This window comes from Lithobates pipiens, unplaced genomic scaffold (assembly GCF_037356315.1).
Source record: "Lithobates pipiens isolate NorthernLeopardFrog02 unplaced genomic scaffold, aLitPip1_a1.2 Scaffold_16, whole genome shotgun sequence".
Lineage (NCBI taxonomy): Eukaryota > Metazoa > Chordata > Amphibia > Anura > Ranidae > Lithobates > Lithobates pipiens.
The window spans coordinates 64,123,048-64,142,687 of record NW_027507748.1 but is presented as its reverse complement, the minus strand read 5'-3'; the positions used below and the strand labels follow the sequence as shown (position 1 = coordinate 64,142,687).

At 43.7% G+C, this 19,640-nt stretch overlaps 1 protein-coding gene across 7 annotated transcripts in view; it reads right to left on the bottom strand.

Annotated features, from left to right (window-relative positions):
• The window catches only part of TIAM1 (TIAM Rac1 associated GEF 1), a 553,722-nt gene that overhangs the window by 154,244 nt on the left and 379,838 nt on the right, over nucleotides 1-19,640 (bottom strand). For all 7 annotated transcript variants that reach the window (XM_077480001.1, XM_077479998.1, XM_077480004.1 and 4 more), the window contains one exon: nucleotides 12,901-13,073. In XM_077480001.1, coding sequence (XP_077336127.1) covers nucleotides 12,901-13,073 — 173 coding nt within the window. The remainder of the gene's footprint in view (nucleotides 1-12,900; nucleotides 13,074-19,640) is intronic.

Sequence of the window (19,640 nt, the reverse complement as noted above, 5' to 3'; positions counted from 1 at the left end):
CCACAGAACCCTGCTTGAAAAATGTAGCGTTAGGTTATATCTCCGTCATCATAGGTCTGCTTTGAGTACACGGTTTTAGAAGTGTATCAAAAAGCAAAAATGTGAATATAACCTAAAACCGGTGCTACTGACAAGCTGAATGTTCCACCAGGAAGAGAGGAATGCAGCGCTCCATGCCAGTACTGAAAATCAGTATCCAGAATATGTATTCTGTAAAGCAGAGAGACAATTTTACCTAGAGAGTTACGCCATGCAATAAACATTTGCGATACAAACTAGCTTTGACAGTTTCCATAGCAACCGTGAAACTGCGCTACGAGATGAGTAGTTCCCTTACCATCACTTCAACTTAGATCTTGCTTTCAAAGCAGCCTTATCCTTATGGCAGACTTCTTGAAAAACAGGCCCCCGGGATCTACTTTCCCTGTCCAATGCAGCCTACTGGCATTGGTGGAAAAGTCCTCATTTGGCAATTTCATGCTGCAGAAAATTAAGCCGTAAAGCAAGGTTCTGCTTACTTCCAGCTGTCATGTTAACGATGAGAAATTTTGCTGCAATGTTTAAAAAAAGAAAAATTTGCTTCAAGAGAACCAGTTATGCCAGAGCTCATTAAAAAGGCTGCATATTCAGTCTTACTTTTTATTTTATTTTATTTAGGAATAGTTAAAGTTGTGTGGGCTTTATTGCTATCTTAATTGGTTTTGGGAAGAGCCCCTCTTTACTTCCCATGATGGTAGCAGAGATAGCAAGTGTCATCAATAGAAAGGCAAAATAATATTTTAGTAGAGTGGGGAAAGGTTAGAAAGTCTGCTTTTATTACACCGTTTATTATTACACGGTCTGTACCTTCTTGTCTTTGGGCTGACAGTACCTACTTGTCCTCCTCACCAGAAGAGGAAGAGAGGCAAAATCTCCTCAATGGGGTTCCAAACAAAAATTAAAACCCAGATATTTTTACATTCACCATTTTACATTTAGCTACTATGGTTTGGCAAACAATGTTCACGATAGCTTATTACTCACTTGACCTACAGACGATTTAAACCCCCCCCCCCCATTGACCAGGCAATTTTTTGCGATACGGCACTGCGTTACTTTAACGGACAATTGCACGGTCGTGCAACGCTGTACCCAAATTAAATGTTTGTCCTTTTGTTTCCCACAATTAGAGCTTTCTTTTGCTGGTATTTGATCACCTCTGCCGTTTTAATGTTTTACGCTGTAGCAAAAAACATTGAAAGAAAAAAAAAAAAAAAAAAACACCACACAACACTTTTTTACTCCGCTTCAAGAACTGGTCAGCTGAGCTTCCTTGTGAAAGTTATTGGCGGGTTTGGGGAAGTTTATTTGGTGATCATTTGGACAAATATATCCAAAAGATTTCCGGAGGGAAGAGTTCTCTACTTCCTGTGAAGAAAAGCACCAGGCATCCCTCGTTTAAAACTTCAGGAACTGCTTCCTCAAAATGTCTCAGCACCAAGGCAGTTCTACCATCAACAGGGCACTACGGCCAGGGGCAAGCCGCAAAGCCAGGGCCAGAAAAAGCCCTGGGTCCAAAATTCTTCAAAACCCAGCACCAAGCCCTCCTTTTGAGGTGACACCCCAACTCCATCGGTCTGGGGGGGGGGGGGGGGCTGCTGCTCCTTGCGGACATTTGGAGAACGATAATTCAGGACAAGTGGGTCACTTAGATTATATCCCATAGTTACAAGCTGGAGTTGCAGGGGGTTCCCCCTCAGAGGTTTGTAAGATCCAGCGTTGCCTCAGACCGTTCCCTCGGATCCTCCAAAGAGAGACTCATTGCTTCAGGCACTACATCATTTAGTGCATCAAGGAGTGATTGTACCCGAAAGAGTGAACCTGTTTTACAGTTTAAAAATCTAACAGGGTCACAAGGCCCATTTTTGGACCTAACATCTCTGAACCAGTATCTATTAATCCAGTCCTTTCAGATGGAGTCTGTCCACTCAGTTGTAGCCTCGCTCCAGAGGGAAGACTTTTTAGCCTCTGTCAATTTAGGACACATACCTATATTTCAGCCTCATCAGAGGTTCCTGCGATTTGCAGTAGAGGAAAGTCATTTTCCATTTGTGGCTCTACCTTTCGGGCCTGCTACAGCTTCCCGGGTGTTTACAAAGGTCTTAGCACCAGTGCTGGGTCTTTTAAGGGCTCAAGGGACCCTGGTGTTTGGGTATCTGGATGACCTCCTGCTCAGAGATCACTCATTACAGGCTCTAGAACAGAGCATAACATGCATAGTGCAGGATCTGAAAAGCTTAGGCTGGATCAGAAATACAGAGAAGTCAGCCTTGAAACCAGCTCAAGGTCTAAAGTATTTAGGTCTGATCCCAGATATGGTCCAAGCAAAAGTATCCTTGCCACCCTGAAGAATCAGGTGCATCAGATGAGGGCCAGACAACCCTCCATTCGGCTCTGTATCAGTCTTCTAGGGAGGGTGGTATGGTCCTTTGGGGCGGTGCCCTATGCCCAGTTCCATTCCAGGCAGCTACAACAAGACATCTTGTTGGCTTGGAACAGGAAATGACAAGCCCTGGATTATCCAATGTTCTTATCTCCTTGGGCACACTTAAGCCTAAACTGGTGGTTCCAGGATCAGAACCTGCGAAAGGGAAGATGCTTCCTCCCGGTAACTTGGAGAGTACTGACTACAGATGCCAGTCTGTCAGGCTGGGGAGCGACCCTAGAGGGGCTCACAGCTCAAAAGGAAATGGTCAAGGAAAAAAACAGATCATGCCCATTAATGTCCTGGAATTACAGGCAGTAGGACTGGCCCTACGGTCATGGATGGGGGAGCTTCAGGACTGCCCTATCAGGGTTCCGTCCGACAATGCCACTGCAGTGGACTATATAAACCACCAAGGGTGTTAAAGGACCATGGCATCTCGGGACTAGTGGTGTCTAACCTAGTGAATGCTAGAAAAGCTGTCACTAGGAAGATCTATCATAAGGTCTGGAAGACTTATATTGCTTGGTGTGAAGCCAAAAAATGTCATCCTCAGAAATACGCGATTGGGAGAATTCTCTTTCCTGCAGTCAGCTGTGGAAATCAAATTGGCTTTGAGTACAATCAGAGGTCAAGTTTCGGCCCTAGCCATATTCTTCCAAAGGCCTTTAGCCTCCCATTCCCTGGTCCAAACTTTATGCAGGGGGCAACTCGCTTGCTTCCCCCCCATTAGGTAACCTGTGTGTCCTTGGGACTTGAACTTAGTGCTGTCTGTGTTACAGAAACAACCATTTGAACCCATCAAGGAAATGCCATTAGACTTAACGTCACGTAGGCTAGCCTTCCGGGTGGCTAGCATCTCGGCTAGAAGGGTGTCGGAGTTGGCGGTCCTGTCATGCAAAGAACCGTACTTGATCCTTCACCACGACAGGGTCATGTTAGGACCTGTTCCGCCCTTTTTTTGCCAAAAGTGGTGTCGGCCTTTCATTTAAATCAGGACATTATTTTGCCTTCTATTTTCTATCAGCCTCGTTCGGCAGAAGAGAGACAACTACACTCCTTGGACGTTGTATGAGCAGTCAAGGTTTATTTGTTTAGATCTGCGGAGAGCTGAGGATCAGACTCATTTTTTGTTTTACCAAAAGGACCCAAGAAGGGGCAGGCAGCTTCCAAGGCTTCCATTGCCAATTGGGTCCATCAATTGATCATTCCGGCCTACGGTGTGAAACAAAGCTCCTCCCTTTAAGGTGAAAGCTCATTCTACCAGGGTGTAGGAACCTCCTGGACTCTTCGCCATCAGGCATCTGTGGCTCAGATTTGTAAGGCTCCTACCTGGTCTTCAGTTCATAGGTACACAATGTTCTCAAGTGGATGTTCGAGCGGCCGAGGATTCTGTTTTCAGCCGCAGTGTACTGCGGGCTGCTGTATAAGTTCTGATGGTCATTGTTTGGCAGGGTATCTCCCTCCCCTCAAGGCTATTGCTCTGGGGCGGCCCAGCAGGTAATGAATATTAGCAGGACTCCGTGTCCCATGATGTACGGAAAAGAAAATAGGATTTTTTCGTCATACTTATCTTAAAGACCTTTGGTCTACCAGTGTCCATTCACCTGGAGATAAAGTATAATCCAGTAGGTAATGAATATTAGCCTGACTCTGTGTCCCATGACGTATGGATAAGACATTTTTTTTTTCCACTTGCATGTAATTGGCCATTTTTTGCAAAGTGAAGCTCGTTTACTAAGCTCTGGAACAAATTCCTTTGCATGTAACAAATAGACTTCCATAATCCACAGTCTTTTTGCCTTTACTAAATCAACCCCTATGTATTCATATTTGTAAACTGAGATTCCACCTCAAAGTGGTTGTAAACTCCCATACATAATTTGTACCTATAAGTAAGCCTCATTATAGGCTTACCTATATGTACTGTAAATATCACCTAAATGTGCGCCGTTTAGGAGATATTTACTGTATTTGCAGCCGATGACATCACTTGCGCATGCGCTCTGAAGGGCCACCCGTGCTCTTCTTTCAGGGTCCTGCGCCGTAAATGGCAGCTCCCCCACGCATGTGCAGGATTGATGTCAGGCGGCTCTGGCCAGTCAAACGGCTGGAGTCAACAGACCCGGATGATAAACAGGTGAAGATAGATATGGCCTCCAGCAGTGACAACACATCGGCAGAGGGCTTCGTTTGCAGGTAAGTTTCACATAATGTGCTAGTATACAATGCATACTAGCACATTATGGCTTTACTTTGCAGGTCACAATTTTTTTTTTTTTTAAATAACCCTGCAGTTTACTTCCTCTTTAAACTAGCCCTGTTGTATGTGACTGAAGGAGGGAAATTAGAAATCAGCCGTTTGGGTTTAGTGACTGATATGAGCATTCTTTGTACTCTGTAAAATGCTGCAAACCTTAAAAAGGGCAAACTTAAAAAAATATATAAAAAAACAGTAATGTCAAAATGTCAACATTCACTTTCCAGAACACTTGAACTCAACAGGAGTACTCACTTCCCTTTACATAATTGCTACAACTGTAAATCCTGTAGGCAGAGTACATTTGGCTATGACTAAAGTACATTTACAGCACTGAAACTCATAAGTGGCACTAAAGTGTGATCACAACTCACCACGCAAGCTGCAAGACGAGAAGGCAGATATTTGAAAACATAAAACCATACTGTGACGCTTTACTGGAAAAAGTGAATTTTTCAGAAAAGGAATCACTGTAAAATGATAAAAATCAACAGAAGTGCTTTATGCCACTCATTTTTATAAATTCCATTCACACTCCTGACCTCAAGATAGGATGTTCAATCCCTTTGTCTCTGGAACTGGTTCTATCTTCGGTGCAACTTCTGGGAGCCTTGGTATGTGATGTGCATATGACACATTATATAGAGGGATTTATATGTATTTTGTGTATGTGTTTTTACCAATTATGATTCTATTTTTTCATATAGCTGTATTGTAGCACTTTAATACTTCCTGAAGAAGCCAATGTGGCGAAAAATGTAGAAGACAAAAGTTTGCTTGGGACTCAGTATAATGTAAAAATGTACTGTCCCGTTGTGTACATGCACATTATTATTGTTTGCCGTTTTTTAATCCTTGTATAAGACCCCTTTCAGGCCGAGACGCTTTCATGTTAAAAAAAAAAAGCCTCCTGAAAAGCTCACAAAAACCTGGGTCAGTGAGCTGGCAGGGTGGTTAAAGTCCCTCTCCATTGAAATTTATGTAAATGGATCAAAAGCACCTGAAAAGCTCTTCAAAAGTGCTCAGTGTTTTGCTGGCAGTTTACAAGAGCCTCAGTATGAAAGTGGCTTAAATAAAATGTATATATGTTTTTATAATTCCTTTTTGGGGGACTTATATGGCACTTGCAAAATCCCAGCCTAACTTTGTCAAAACTATTTACTTATAGGGATCTGGTGCAATTTCACGATACCTCCTACCATATAGCTACTATTACACATATTTACCTTCATTCCAACGGTTCCATGCCTGCGAGGTCCATTGTTGGCGCTGGCTTCTTTACCCCAAGATCTTCAAGGTGTCAGTCTTCGGCCATTATAACTGGCCAGCACGGGATGTCATCACTCCTGTGCTACTGTGGGAGTGCAGTCAGCTCAGCATGCCGGCAGTGTGCCAGGATGTAAACTGAAATCTGCATGTGTGGCTCAGTGCACATTCTGCAGAGGATTGCAAATAATCGTACTTTATTGCAGAAGAGACGTGGCATGAAGACCCTGTTTGAATTTTTTTTCCATTTTAACAGTCAATTTCTAGGTCCAAGCCCTGTCCTATGATGGGGCAATACTGCCAATTCTTCTAGTCTCTGACAGTAGCCTGCACCAGGTACTTTGGTGTAGACTGTCACATTGGATAAAGCAGAGGGAGAGCTTCAAAAAAAGGTATCAATGGGTTATTGAGGGGTGGGGGCAGTAAGTAGGATTTCATACAGACTGTTTTTGTGCACTGAATAGTAAGATAAAAACCGAAAGATAGGAGTCAGTTCTTCCCCCTTGCCGAGAGTGACAGGTGATTTACATATCTCATGCACAAGCCTGAGAAAGGCATTCTGTATACTTCAGAATCCCTCCTCTTTTCTTCTCCAGCTCCACAACTCAGCATGATTGGGCATGCTGAAGTCATGTGGTGACTTTCCTGGGTTTTGACTGGATGTTGGTGATCATAGCAGAAGTTCAGTGTAAGAAATACACAGAAGAAAATGCATGTTGACAAGGGGAGTGTAGGCGGGCGGGGAGTCTACTGACATCACGACTCCACCCACGAGCTCCGGACAATAGACCTCCCCCTAGAATCTGACGTTTTTCAGACAGAGGAGAGACATTTGACAGGTAAGGATACATGAAGGAGGCATGTACATCCTTCTAGATAACCACCGTGGCGGTAGTTTAGAAAGGATGAGAGTGGGTTTACATCCACTTTAATATTAAAAGTCAGCAGCTACGGTATTTGTAGCTGCTGGCTTGTATTTTTTTTTTCTTTAGGAGCCTGGAGTTGCGCTTTAAGGACAAGCTCTCTTACGCGTTGGTGGTATCAACAGGTATTTTCTGTACTTACTGAAAATGTCCTGTAGCACTTACCCCCGAAAGAAGCTGCTGATTTTTTCTGGGCTTACCGATTACCTTCACCAGCTCATACACGTTCTTGTTTAGGGGTTCTCAGGGTTGATAACCCAGTAACTGTACAGACCAACACTTGAATTCCTTGTTAGGATTTTTATTTTGCATAAAACAGTTGAACAAACTCAGTCTCTAAGTTGGGAATAGAGGGTGTCAGGATAAAGTTTAGCTCAGGTGCTCAGAACTGCTGACTTCAATAAAAGTCTCTCTCTGTACATAATCCAGGGAATAGCCACTCGCAACTGGACTCTATTGGATAAATCCTTGAGTTTGGATTTAGTAGCCAACAGGTAATTCTAGCTTTGCAAAGTCTCTCACACAGACTTGGTTGAAGAACTTAGTTGTAACCAGGAGGATAGAAGTAGGAACTTTTCTTACTGTACCAGAATCTTTCAGCTGGTCCGGCGATAACGTAAGAAATGTGGATTCAATGTCCCTGGCAGCTCAGCTTCCAGGCTCGTACTGAGCAGCCAGCCTTGTGCGTGGCTCTCTTACTAAAGAGTCCTCCCCTGGTCACATGTAGAGTTGCTGGGCCTCTCCAAACCCGAGACGGCACCAGAACACCTTAGAATCCTCCTTCCAGTTACTGCACCTCAGACTAGCCAGTTCTGAGGCTCGGAAATGGATGGATACACACCCCAGGCCATGAGGGCCCCGGGGGCTGGTCAAGAGGACCATGACCACGGAGTCAGCAACAACTTCTGGACCGGAACCCAGAACCACACAACTTCAGCACCTTAAATACCCTCTCCCAGAATACACAGCGAGACTAACTCCCACGGATTGGCTCAGAGAAAGATTGGTACCTAATGCATCCAACCAGATTGAGTTCTAAGGCCTCTCACTGCTGCGAACCCCACCTATGATCAGGAAGAACCGTAATATAGCCCAGCCAAACTGATGCCAAGCACAATTTAGCACGATTAACCCCAAAACGCAACTAGAGTTTTTGGCAAACACTTAATTTGCAAACGTAGCGCGTACTCATTAGGAGTACTGCCGCTACATCCTTATCCTGAAAAATGAAAAAACTATTGCAGCCACAACATCTAAAAACTGGTAAGCTGCAATATATTACATTTTTGGTTTAGGGTTTATATACACTAACTAAAACATACTTGGCTTGTCAGAGTGGCAAAGGGAGTCAATGGATCAAACCACTAGCATGTATCCAAACCTGAAATATCAGTTAATTGCTCTAAGTGACACTAAAAAGTAACTGGGAAGGGCTAAACAGCACTCCTTCAAAATAAGCCAAACCCTTAAGCATTAAAAACATTGCTAATAAAAAGACAGGTAGATTGCTTCAATGAGCTGTATTATATAAAACTTTTGGTGAACGGTTTTCCAGAACCTAATGCAGAACATAAGTTATGATGGCCAGGGAATGGGCCTTCTGAAACAATCAGTCATGATCAGTTTATAGCCTTCAATGTTCAATTCATAGCAAATCCCTCCGCAAACTTCTACAGCATGTGAGAGGTGTAGGAACTGCCAGTCTCTTATAATTAGATTTTTGGATTTAAAACAGATGTATATCGGCTATATGGGAACTAACATGAGTCAGGTTTATTCCCAAAAGCTGCCTTAGACTTTGTTCCTGGAAGTCAAGAAAACTATCCCATGCCATTCTTTAGCCTTTGAAGAGCTCAAACCTTTGACCCCACCTTTCTCACTTATCTGTACAGGTTATTGTTGCGAATGGAATTTTACTTGCATAGTCTTCAGCTTTACATTTCCTTTTGTGTGTTGTTCAAAAAAAAAAAAAAAAATAGTTTTTCTAAACCGGTAACGTGACCACTCTAAAAAATAGCATCTAAACTGAGCTTTTTAAAACAAGAGGGAGATTTACTTAAAAACTGGAGCTCACAGAATCTGGTGCAGCTCTGCATAGAAACCAATCAGCTTCTAACTTCAGCTTGTTCAATTAAACTTTGACAACAAAACCTGGAAGATGATTGGATTCTATGCAGAGCTGCACGCTACAGGATTAGTAAATAATCCACCAGGCGTCTATATTTAGTCATGACATGCTTTTTATTCCCAAAATTCATATTGCATGGGTTTATTAAAGCGGAACTATACCCTCCAAACTACCTTTCAAAATACATTGTTACAAACAGAAAATTGAAAAAACAGATATGAAAATATCAAACTGTGACTTTTGGAGTTTATATAATAAAAGAAGAAAGTGGAGTGGAAACTGCGTTTATTTTTGACATACTCCGGTTTCTACATTTATACACTTATCCCAGCGTGGTTGTTAAGCTAGTATAGTATACTCCTGCCATCACCTCTGTTAAATAATGATGCCAGTGTCCCAGTGTCTGTGCTATATTAAAAAAAAAAAAAAAAAACGCAGATTTCTACCTTATATCAGAGTGTCTCCCAGCTCTCACTTGACTCCCCGCCTCTCTCCTCTCCCAGGCCGACAGCTACAGCGGGGGGAGCATCGGCCAGGGAGGAGAGTGAAGAGAGCCGAGCGGTCACGTGACTCCTTGCCTCTCTCCTCTGCCAGGCCGACAGCTACAGCGGGAGGGGCATTGGCCAGGGAGGAGAGTGAAGAGAGCCGAGCGGTCACGTGACTCCTTGCCTCTCTCCTCTCCCAGGCCGACAGCTACAGTGGGAGGGGCATCGGCCAGGGAGGAGAGTGAAGAGAGAGCTGAGAGGTCATGTGAGCACCAGGAGACGTTGGGATATAAAAAGGTAGAAATCTGCATCTTTCTTATATAGCACAGACAGTGGGACACATATACAGTCACATTATTAACAAAGGGGGTGGCATGAATATACTATAGTTATTATTGCAGCAGGAGGAAAGTGATTGGCACTGTCATAAGCTGACAGGCAGGGAGGGGAGGGCAGAGGAGAGCAGCGGATGACGGAGGCGGGTAACCTGACCATGGTGTCAGGGCTCAGAAGCCGTGATAAACTGATCAGTTTACAGGGGGGAGGGCAGAACCAGATGACATCAGCCAGGTACAGGTTATACAGCGGGCCAAATTACACAGCACAAGCACCGTGTGCTGTAAAACATGCTTTAAGGGAATGGATCCAATTTATTAATTTTTTTATTAGGGTTACAAACACTTTAATAAACCATGGAAAGCTTCAGGATAGAAAGTTTTGTCAGTAAGCCTGAATCATTCTAGGACAGCCTGCTTCATCTCGTCATCAGTGCTGAAATGCTGACCTCCGAGAAACTTCTAGGGTACAAACCGGTGGAAAACACTCAGAGTGAGGTCCAGGCTGTAATGGGGGATGTGGCAAGTCCTCTGTGGGTTGGGAACTACCACCGCCGGAATCGTCACTGATGGAGGTACAACCATCTTTGAAACGTTTACATCATTCAAATGTCCTACTGCGGCTGAGCATCTTATCACCATACTGTGCTTAAGGTTGCCACCTCATCCCTTTAAAACCAAACATTAGTTACACAGGTTCTGTGGCCGATTAAGGCAGTAATAAACTTACTTGGTGCCTTATCCGCATTAAAATTGCCTCAGAACCTGTGTAATTCATATGTGTTCGGGTTTAAAGGGATGAGGTGGCAACCCTAACTGCGCTTGAAGTCTTCTGTAGATATTCGCAGGCTTTATACCTTCATTCACAAGAAACTTCATTATCACTCGCTGTCCCATGCATGCACTAACACTGTGGTCTGCCAACTTGATTAATGGTCTCTGGACTGACCCCCAACACCACTTGCCACTTACTACTGCGTGTAGGAATTCTATGCTAGTATCCCTTTTTATACCTGTAAATACAAAAGTCCCTGTTTGACACGAACATGCCTTGTATTTACCCCTTTTCCTGTAAATTTAAATTCTGAACCCAATCTGTGCGGATTATGTGACCAAATGGCACAGCATTAATCATGAGGCCTATAGGAAAGGAAAGAGCTGGCCTATCTATGTCTAAAAACGTTTTTTTTCCCTTTGTTAGAGACCAGTTTCTGCTTTGACATATGGCAACATGAGCAGTCCCACTGGCTCTCCTATGAACCCTTACTCCTTTGCCAGAGATCACTTGACCAATGCTCCAGCATAAGGCAATGTGAGCATCACCACTGAAGGTGTTCTTAAATAAGACCTTCACCCTGTTCACCCACTTTCCACAAAATTAATCCTTTTCCCCTAAATTTGCCAATTTTTTTTTTTTTTTTTTTTTAAGAATTAACCACCCACTTCAGGTTGTAGCCCCCAAGCTGCCTGCAGCCTCCTGGGATACTTACAGAACGTATTCCAAGAGGCCTTGATTCCATTATTTGAAAAATGTGTACCGTATATACTCGAGTATAAGCCGAGATTTTCAGCCTCTTTTTTGAGGCTGAAAGTGCCCCCCTCGGCTTATACTCGAGTCATCGCTGTCTGCCCGCTCGATCAGCGTGTCGAGCAGACAGACAGCGGCCATTCTAGAATTCAAAAGCCGCGCCTCCGGCTCCGCCTTCGCCTGTGATAGGCGGAACACTGAATTTCCCAGCAGCCTGTGTTCCGCCTATCACGGGCATCGTCTCATCCTCGTACTACGGACGAGGATGAGACGATGCCCGTGATAGGCGGAACACAGGCTGCTGGGAAATTGAGTGTTCCGCCTATCACGGACATCCGATAGGCGGAACAGCAGTCAGTGGGAAATTGAGTGTTCCGCCTATCACCGACGGAGGCGCGGCTTTTGAATCCTAGAATGGCCGCCGACGAAGAGCTGAAGGACGGAGGCTCGGCTCGGGACGGGACGGGCCGGGCCGGGACGGGCCGGGCCGGGACGGGACGCAGGCTGGACGGGACGCAGGCTGGACGGGACGCAGGCTGGACGGGACGCAGGCTGGACGGGACGCAGGCTGGACGGGACGCAGGCTGGACGGGACGCAGGCTGGACGGGACGCAGGCTGGACGGGACGCAGGCTGGACGGACACAGGCAGGCTGGACACAGGTAGGCTGCACGGACACACACACACACACACACACACACACACACACACACACGGATGCATGGACACACACACAGGGATGGATGGACCCACAGGGATGGACGGACACACAGGGATGGACAGGCATGTCTCACCCTCGGCTTATACACGAGTCAATAATTTTTTCCAGTTTTTTGGGGGTAAATTGGGGGCCTCGGCTTATATTCGGGTCGGCCTATACTCGAGTATATACGGTATGTTCTGCAGCTTATCAATATGGTACTGGTTGTCTCTTTATGGTTTTCGTAGCAAGATCCTGGTGATGTTCCAAAGGGCATACATGTTATCAGGGAAATGGCTGCAAGAACCAGGAAGATACAATTGGCCCCCTGATGACAACATGACTGACCCCCTGATACCACTAATGCAGGGTAGATCATCAGGGGGCCAGTGGATGATGATTTCAGAAGATGGCAGCACAGGAGCTGGGTGGCAGCAGCAGAAACCACCAGAACAAAGCTGGCCAACACGGTAAGAGAAGATTAAAAAAATAAAAACATTTTTTGAAAACAGGTGGTAAAAATTCTCTTTAATTTAAAAAGTCACGGGATAAAAAGGAAGCATTTGACATCCATCTGTTTTCCTCTCCATCAGTCAGAGAAACTGAAGGAACAGGTCCAATTTAATTTCCTTGCAAACTTTCCCAAAAAACTATTTAGCAAGTTTGTCAGAAAACCGATTTAAGACATGCATTCATTTTCTTAGGTGTATATTTTAAGCACAGTTTTATAGAACATTTATGTAACTTAGGTCTCAAAAAAGAAGCACAAATATTGAAATGAATCCGCATGGTTGACTAGTAAAAGCACTAACCTGGAAGAGGAAAGCATCCCCAAGTGAATTACTGAGACAGAACACAAAGTCCTTCTTGGGGTGCTCTGGGACTGCTTGTACAATGCTGTTCTCCACCCACACAGCATGTTTCGGTATGCTGCTGTTGTCAATCCCAGATCGACCATCGCTCTCGTAAAAAAACAGCGTACACCCTGCAATCGAGACAGGAACATCCATTAGTTTCATTGGTAATAAAGAACTCTCTCTTAGAACAATGTATCTCTACTAAGGAGAATACGGAGGTGAGCAACACATCCCCTGTTTCAGGTGTCACCTAAAAATCTGAAGATAAAGATTGTGGGTTCAATAGCATGGAATTAAACTACAAATGGTTTTATGATCAAGGTAAATGGGAAACCATGCTGAAGGATATAGATCTTAGGGAATCAGGTTACATAGTCAGACTTCTCAAATGAGGATTGGACATTACCGTAGAAAAAAATAAAAAATAAAAAAAACACACCCTGTTCCACAATTTAAAGTGAATCTTTCCCAGTACCCAAGCAATTAAACAGAGGTACCTTAACAATTCACTCCAACAGTAAAGTTAAAAGCATTACTCCTATAAAACGTGCAGTCTAAGACGACTAAAAAGCACCATTATTGATATGCAAGCTTTTATGGGTATAGAGCAGGGGTCTCCTAACTTTCTAACAAATGTCAGTTTAAAGTGCCTCAAACTTTAAGGGGGGCCTGGACTGAGTAGATGATGTTATGGTGTCCGTGAAAATAAACCCCTCTTTGCTATTAGGGAGAGGAATAGTGCGCTCCAGCATTGGTGCCCGTGGGAGGAATAGTGCGCCCCAGCATTGGTGTCCGTGGGAGGAATAGTGCGCCCCAGCATTGGTGTCCGTGGGAGGAATAGTGCGCCCCAGCATTGGTGTCCGTGGGAGGAATAGTGCGCCCCAGCATTGGTGTCCGTGGGAGGAATAGTGCGCCCCAGCATTGGTGTCCGTGGGAGGAATAGTGCGCCCCAGCATTGGTGTCCGTGGGAGGAATAGTGCGCCCCAGCATTGGTGTCCGTGGGAGGAATAGTGCATGCCCCACTGTTGCTGACAGTGGGGGATTAATGCCCAAGGGGCTAGATAAAAGCATGCAAAGGTTTCGAGACCACTGGTATAGAGAAACAATCTGCTACAAACTGTTGCTTTTATTTAAACCTTGCTAAAAAAAAAAGGTTTACTACAGGATGCCTTGATACAATTTGCTATTTGAAGCTCAACTCCAAGCAAAGACAACCCCCTCCTAACCATTTTTACCCACCAAAACCTACAGTCACATGACTTTTGGGATCCAATACTCTACTCCTCTTCTGTGTCCTCTGAGGATCCAGAAGAGTGAAGTCATTGTGAGGGAATGGTAGGGAAACAGGACGGTGAGAAATTAGTGTCAGACCTGGATAGGCGGACCCCACAGCAGGAAACCGCACCAATGAGGAATCCAAACAGTAGACATAGGCCTACATGATGGGTTAGAGGATATTTAGAGGATTTATAGGGGGTGGGAGTTGGGCTTATTCATATTATGGACTTATTAAGCCATGTAGAGCAAAGGGCATCAAGTACAGCTTATTGCCATGTTTAAATAAAATCTTGGGAGATCCTGGATCGGTTTGAGGAAGATCATTTCTGAAGTAGTTGTACAGTCTGACATCAGTGTTGGGTTCCAGGAAGGAGGTAGGCCAGACGCCTCCATGCTGCCAAAGTCTAATCTCCTAAATCAAGTCAGAAAAAGAAAAAAAAATAATGTGTAAAGCTGGCTATTCCTAATGGACTGCCTGAAATGAAATCAGTGGCTGGCCTTGTCAATCACTCTGCTCTCAAGGGAGCCTGGCAGAAAATTGTTGCCCGAACAGCACCTACAACCAACAGATCAATGCAAATAACTATAACGGGAGTCATACCGTGTGAATGGAGTGATCTCTTGGATTATTTTTGTTTAATACGCAGGCTAAGTAAAAGAAATGTATGCGTGTCTGGCCAGTTTAAGTCTTGGAGGGATGCTCATTTTGGAAGATCCTGGACAGTTCTGGTCCTTGAACAGAGACAGCTAAGCCTGTTCAAAGTAAATGCTGGTATCCCCCCCCCCCCCCCCCCCACCCCTCCATAGATAAGAAAGTTAGACTTCTTGTGTGTAAAACATCCACACATGCAAAAAAATAAAAATAAATAAATAAAAAGTTAAAACTTTGAAATTTTTCCCCCCATATGTTTGTACGCTATACTTGTTTCGGGTAGCGCTGCTGTATACTAAATACTGTACAGCAGCACATAGCTATTCATGTTTAAGCGGCACCTGAGCTGCCAGGGCGATGTAAAGATGTTGGACAGTGTTTCTCAACCTTTTTTTAGTGAAGGCACCCTTATAAAAAATTATGGACAATCTCAAGGCACCCCATTCTAAAATGTAAAAATGATTCTAATAGTGTTATATAATTCAGCAACATCCACAAGTCCAAGTAGGGCACCCAACGTTAGAGGCGATTTATTCTTTCAAGGCAGATACAATATTATATAATTTTTGCAAACTGGTACTGACTAGTATTCCAATGTTTCTCTTTTCCCTCTTCTTCTTCATCACTTATCTAATGTGACCCCAGCTCTGATGGAGGGGGGCAGGGGAGGGTCAAAAAAAGGAAGCTATGCAAGTCACTGACATCATCCTCATCAACTGATGATGTCATTGGTCGTTAAGGTGTCGGCAGCTATAAAGTTGTAATAGTGCCTAATGAAAACCTTTGGCTTAGTGTAACCAAAAAGGCAGCCTTCACCCACATGCCAGCTTGTATACAATTTATGGACTTTAAGTATTTTGTCAAGGCACCCCTGAAGAAACCTCAAGGCACCCTGGTTGAAAAAGGCAGACTTAGACCAGGGAATCCTTTCCTACGTTTCTCATGGACTTCAGTAGCAATACTTAAACACTTGAGCTACTATGCTGGCACACCTACTGCAACAATTACAAAGAGGTCTCAGTCCTCTTACTGGATTTGTTATTTTCAACTTAGGCAAACGCAAAAATTGAAGTACGAATTCCTAAAAGCCCAAAAAGGTAGAATGGAAACAACCAGTTCATTGAGGTGGAATGAGAAAAGAGATTGAAAATAGCACAGCAATTCCTCAACTGTATTATCACTACTGAGTGATGCTTATAGCCAAATTAATTAAAATCCAGCACTATTCAGACATTTGATGGCAGAATTTATAAAACCAGTAAATTCTAGATCATAGAAATGACAAAACAGATCTTCACTAGGCAACTTGTCAATAAAAGTCAGGGCAAAATGGTATTAATAGTTTTTAAACAGCTTGTATGGCTATAACCATTTACTGGAACAATTGTCATCAACATAGCATTTACACCTATTCCAACATGTATCCAATTCATCTCTTACTACAAAAGAAATCACAATCCCGAAAAATGCACGTGGACAGTTTCACAGTATTAGTCACTTCCATAGCGGATACGGTCTACAATGATACTTTCAGATACAGATACAAAAAGGGCTAAGGGTCAAGCATGACTCACAATTTTTGAACAGCAGAGCCTTCATTTACAAATTGCTGTCCAAGTCTGAGGTTACCCCCTAAATGATAACAATAGGAGCTTCCAATCCAGAATCGCTGCTCTTCAACTTGTGATTTAGAGGAAAACACAACACGACCTAATCCAGCGTGCCAGGAGCTCATCCAAGCTCAACAAACAAACACATAAACATGGCTCTCCCCGAAGAAATTAGTTGGCTGTGTGTACAGCTATACAAGACTGTGGAACTCCCTCGCTATTCGAGGATTGAGATACAAGCATAGCGCTGCTAAAGATTTTGCTTTCTTTCCAGATTACGAAAGACAATCTGCCCATTTTCAGCTACAGGCTTTCCCTTATACAATGTGCTATCTTTTCTTTTAAAGAGGACCAATCTTCAAAATAAGACTCCTCTGCTGCTCTGGCTACACAAGTAACCTAAACCATGGCAAAAGTTACAAAATAAGTGCATGGCTGGAAAGACCAGTGTTTAGGTATTCCTTAGCAGGTCATCACATGACTGGATGCCTAGGCTGAGATCTCATGATAGCCAATCTGGAATTGGTTTCTCTTTGGCAGAAATCACCTGACCAAACAGTCTGGTGATTTCTGCCAAAGGAAAACCATGTCCCATTTGGCCATCACAAGATCTCAGGTCAGTGGCTACTGCAAGTTCGAGAAGTACTTAGTAGCTTCTGCAACAGTATATAAAATGAAAAAGGAAAAAACTATAGAATGTTTAGGGTTTCATTAGATGTACATCCAGGTTCTAGTATTTTTTTATTTTTATTTTTTTTGAGAGAGAGAATAGTTATTAGCCATGATTTACATAGTGCCAACAGTTTACGCAGCGCTTTACAATGTACAATGTAGAGGGGGATAGCACAATTACAATTCAACACAAAAGGGATGGGAGTGCCTGGCATTCTAAAGGAAGGGGTGGTGGTACAAAAGGTAATAGATGCAGGGAATGATTTGATAGGGGGTGGCTTGAGGACAGTTCTTAGGTGGGCGTGGGATAGGCTTCCCTCAGTGAATGAGTTTTCAGGGATCTCCTGAAGGTGGACAGGTTAGGGGCTGATCGGATATACCGGGGCAGGGAATTCTGGAGGATGGGAGAGGCTCTGGAGAAGTCTTGAAGGCGAGCATGGGAGGGGGTAACAAGGGAGCTAAAGAGCAGGAGGTCCTGGGAGGAGTGGAGAGGACTATTTGGGCTATATCTGCAGATGAGGTTGGTGATGTAGATGGGGGCAATGTGGATGGCCTTGTATGTTGTGGTTAGCATTTTGAATTTTATACGGTGGGGTAGGGGAATAGTTAAAAAATCCTGTTGAGTTCAATTTAGGTTCATATTCTTATGGACCTCATTCACTGTCACCGTCATGCTTGTACAAGAACGGGGTGGGGGGGGGGGGGGTCATGCAGACAAAAAACAGCAAAAAAAGATTATCGGAAGCTGTAACCTAGCAATGCTTTACTAAAACTAAGTTAAAAAGAAATTTCCCATCACTTCCTGTCCTGCCAGTAAAGAGAATCTCAAAGCAGAAAACAGATCACAAAGTAATAATGGATAGGGTCTCAAAACTATCCCTCCTCTATTTAAAACAGTTGGATTTAGGTAAAAATGGATCAACATAACTAATTTAAATGTACCAATTCTACATAAATTGTGTTTTCTCATTTAATCACATGCAAAGAGAAAGTCACAAAGTATGGCCAACACTAGGCTGTTGCTGAGGTTTAGATCCATGACCTACCAATAGTTTACAATTTATACACAAATAATAAGCTACACCTTGTTTATCAGGAAGAACCCATCAGGATCGGATACCAGTTGTTGCTTTTGCTGGACTCTGGATAATCTTTCAGATATATGGGGACCTCTTTGTATTGCATTTAAGAATGTACATGAAAACTGTTATATTGCTTTATGCACTTGCGGTATCCCATTCTAGCAGATTCAGGTCTTAAAGAGGTTGTATTGTCCGTTTGGTCATTTTTACATACAGGTAAGACTAGAATAAGGCTTACCTGTAGGTAAAATGAATATCTCCTAAACCTGTACGGTTTAGGAGATATTCACCTTGCATGCAGCCGCTATAGTCAGTGGCGCATGCACTGTGAATATCCGGCATATTGTGCTGGTGTCCTGTCAAATACTGTCCCCCGTCAGATTGTGTACTGTGCAGGTTGAAGCCCCACCATCCAAGTAGACATAGAGTTAAAATATAAAAAAAGAGCAGAGGGAAGCGAGGCCGTGCCCGTAGCATGGCGAGCGAAGCGAGCCCACGAGGGGCCCTCTAACTATATGCAGCCCTATGTCCACTTGGATGGTGGGGCTTGCACCTGGACTCACGGAGCAGGCGCCATTCATCTTCCGAGATGTTCCGAATTTCCTTGTGCTCCATACTGCGCCAGCGCTGCACCTGCGAAGTACGGGGCGGACACTATCTGATAGGCAGACATTTTTGGACAGAACACCGGAATGGAGGGCTCCCCCGCAGTGACATAATCTCGGCTCCGGCCACTCACAGCGCCGCAGCCATGAACCCAGGAGAAACACAGAGGGAACATAGTATGCTGTGCATACTAGCTCATTATCCCTTTGCCTTACAGGTTTTTTTTGGGCATATAACAGCTTTTAGGGTCAAGGCTCCTAAACTCAACTCCATAAAAAGCCTGTGTGTCCATGTACACATAGACCTTTACCAGAGTTTAGGAGACGCTATGGTTAGGGGAGCTTCAACCTCCCTCTCCTGAACGCGGAAGAATCACATACAGGATAGCAAAGTTTTGCAACCGGCCGCAAAACGTAGCAAAAAATAAATCACACTAAAATCGTGGCGTTATTTAGCCACATTTTGCATTTTACTGTGGCTGGTGGTTAAAATAGGCTGTGTGTACATGAACCTCCTGTATTGAATTGTAAATGTACTGTCTCCCTTTATAATGTAAAGTGCTGTGCAAACCATTGGCACACTTTAGAACTCCTGTGTTATAATAATAATCCAGAAGCAGTTGCTGTATTACAGCGTATGCTATATAATAAATCAAAGGTTATCATTACATTAGTGGTGTAGTCTGTGTAACAGTTATCCCATTGGGGGAAATTAGTTTAACTGTTTTTTTTTATAGTCCATTTGTGCTTTTCCTTTTTTGTCTAGAGACCTTTTAATATGGTTATAATAAAGACC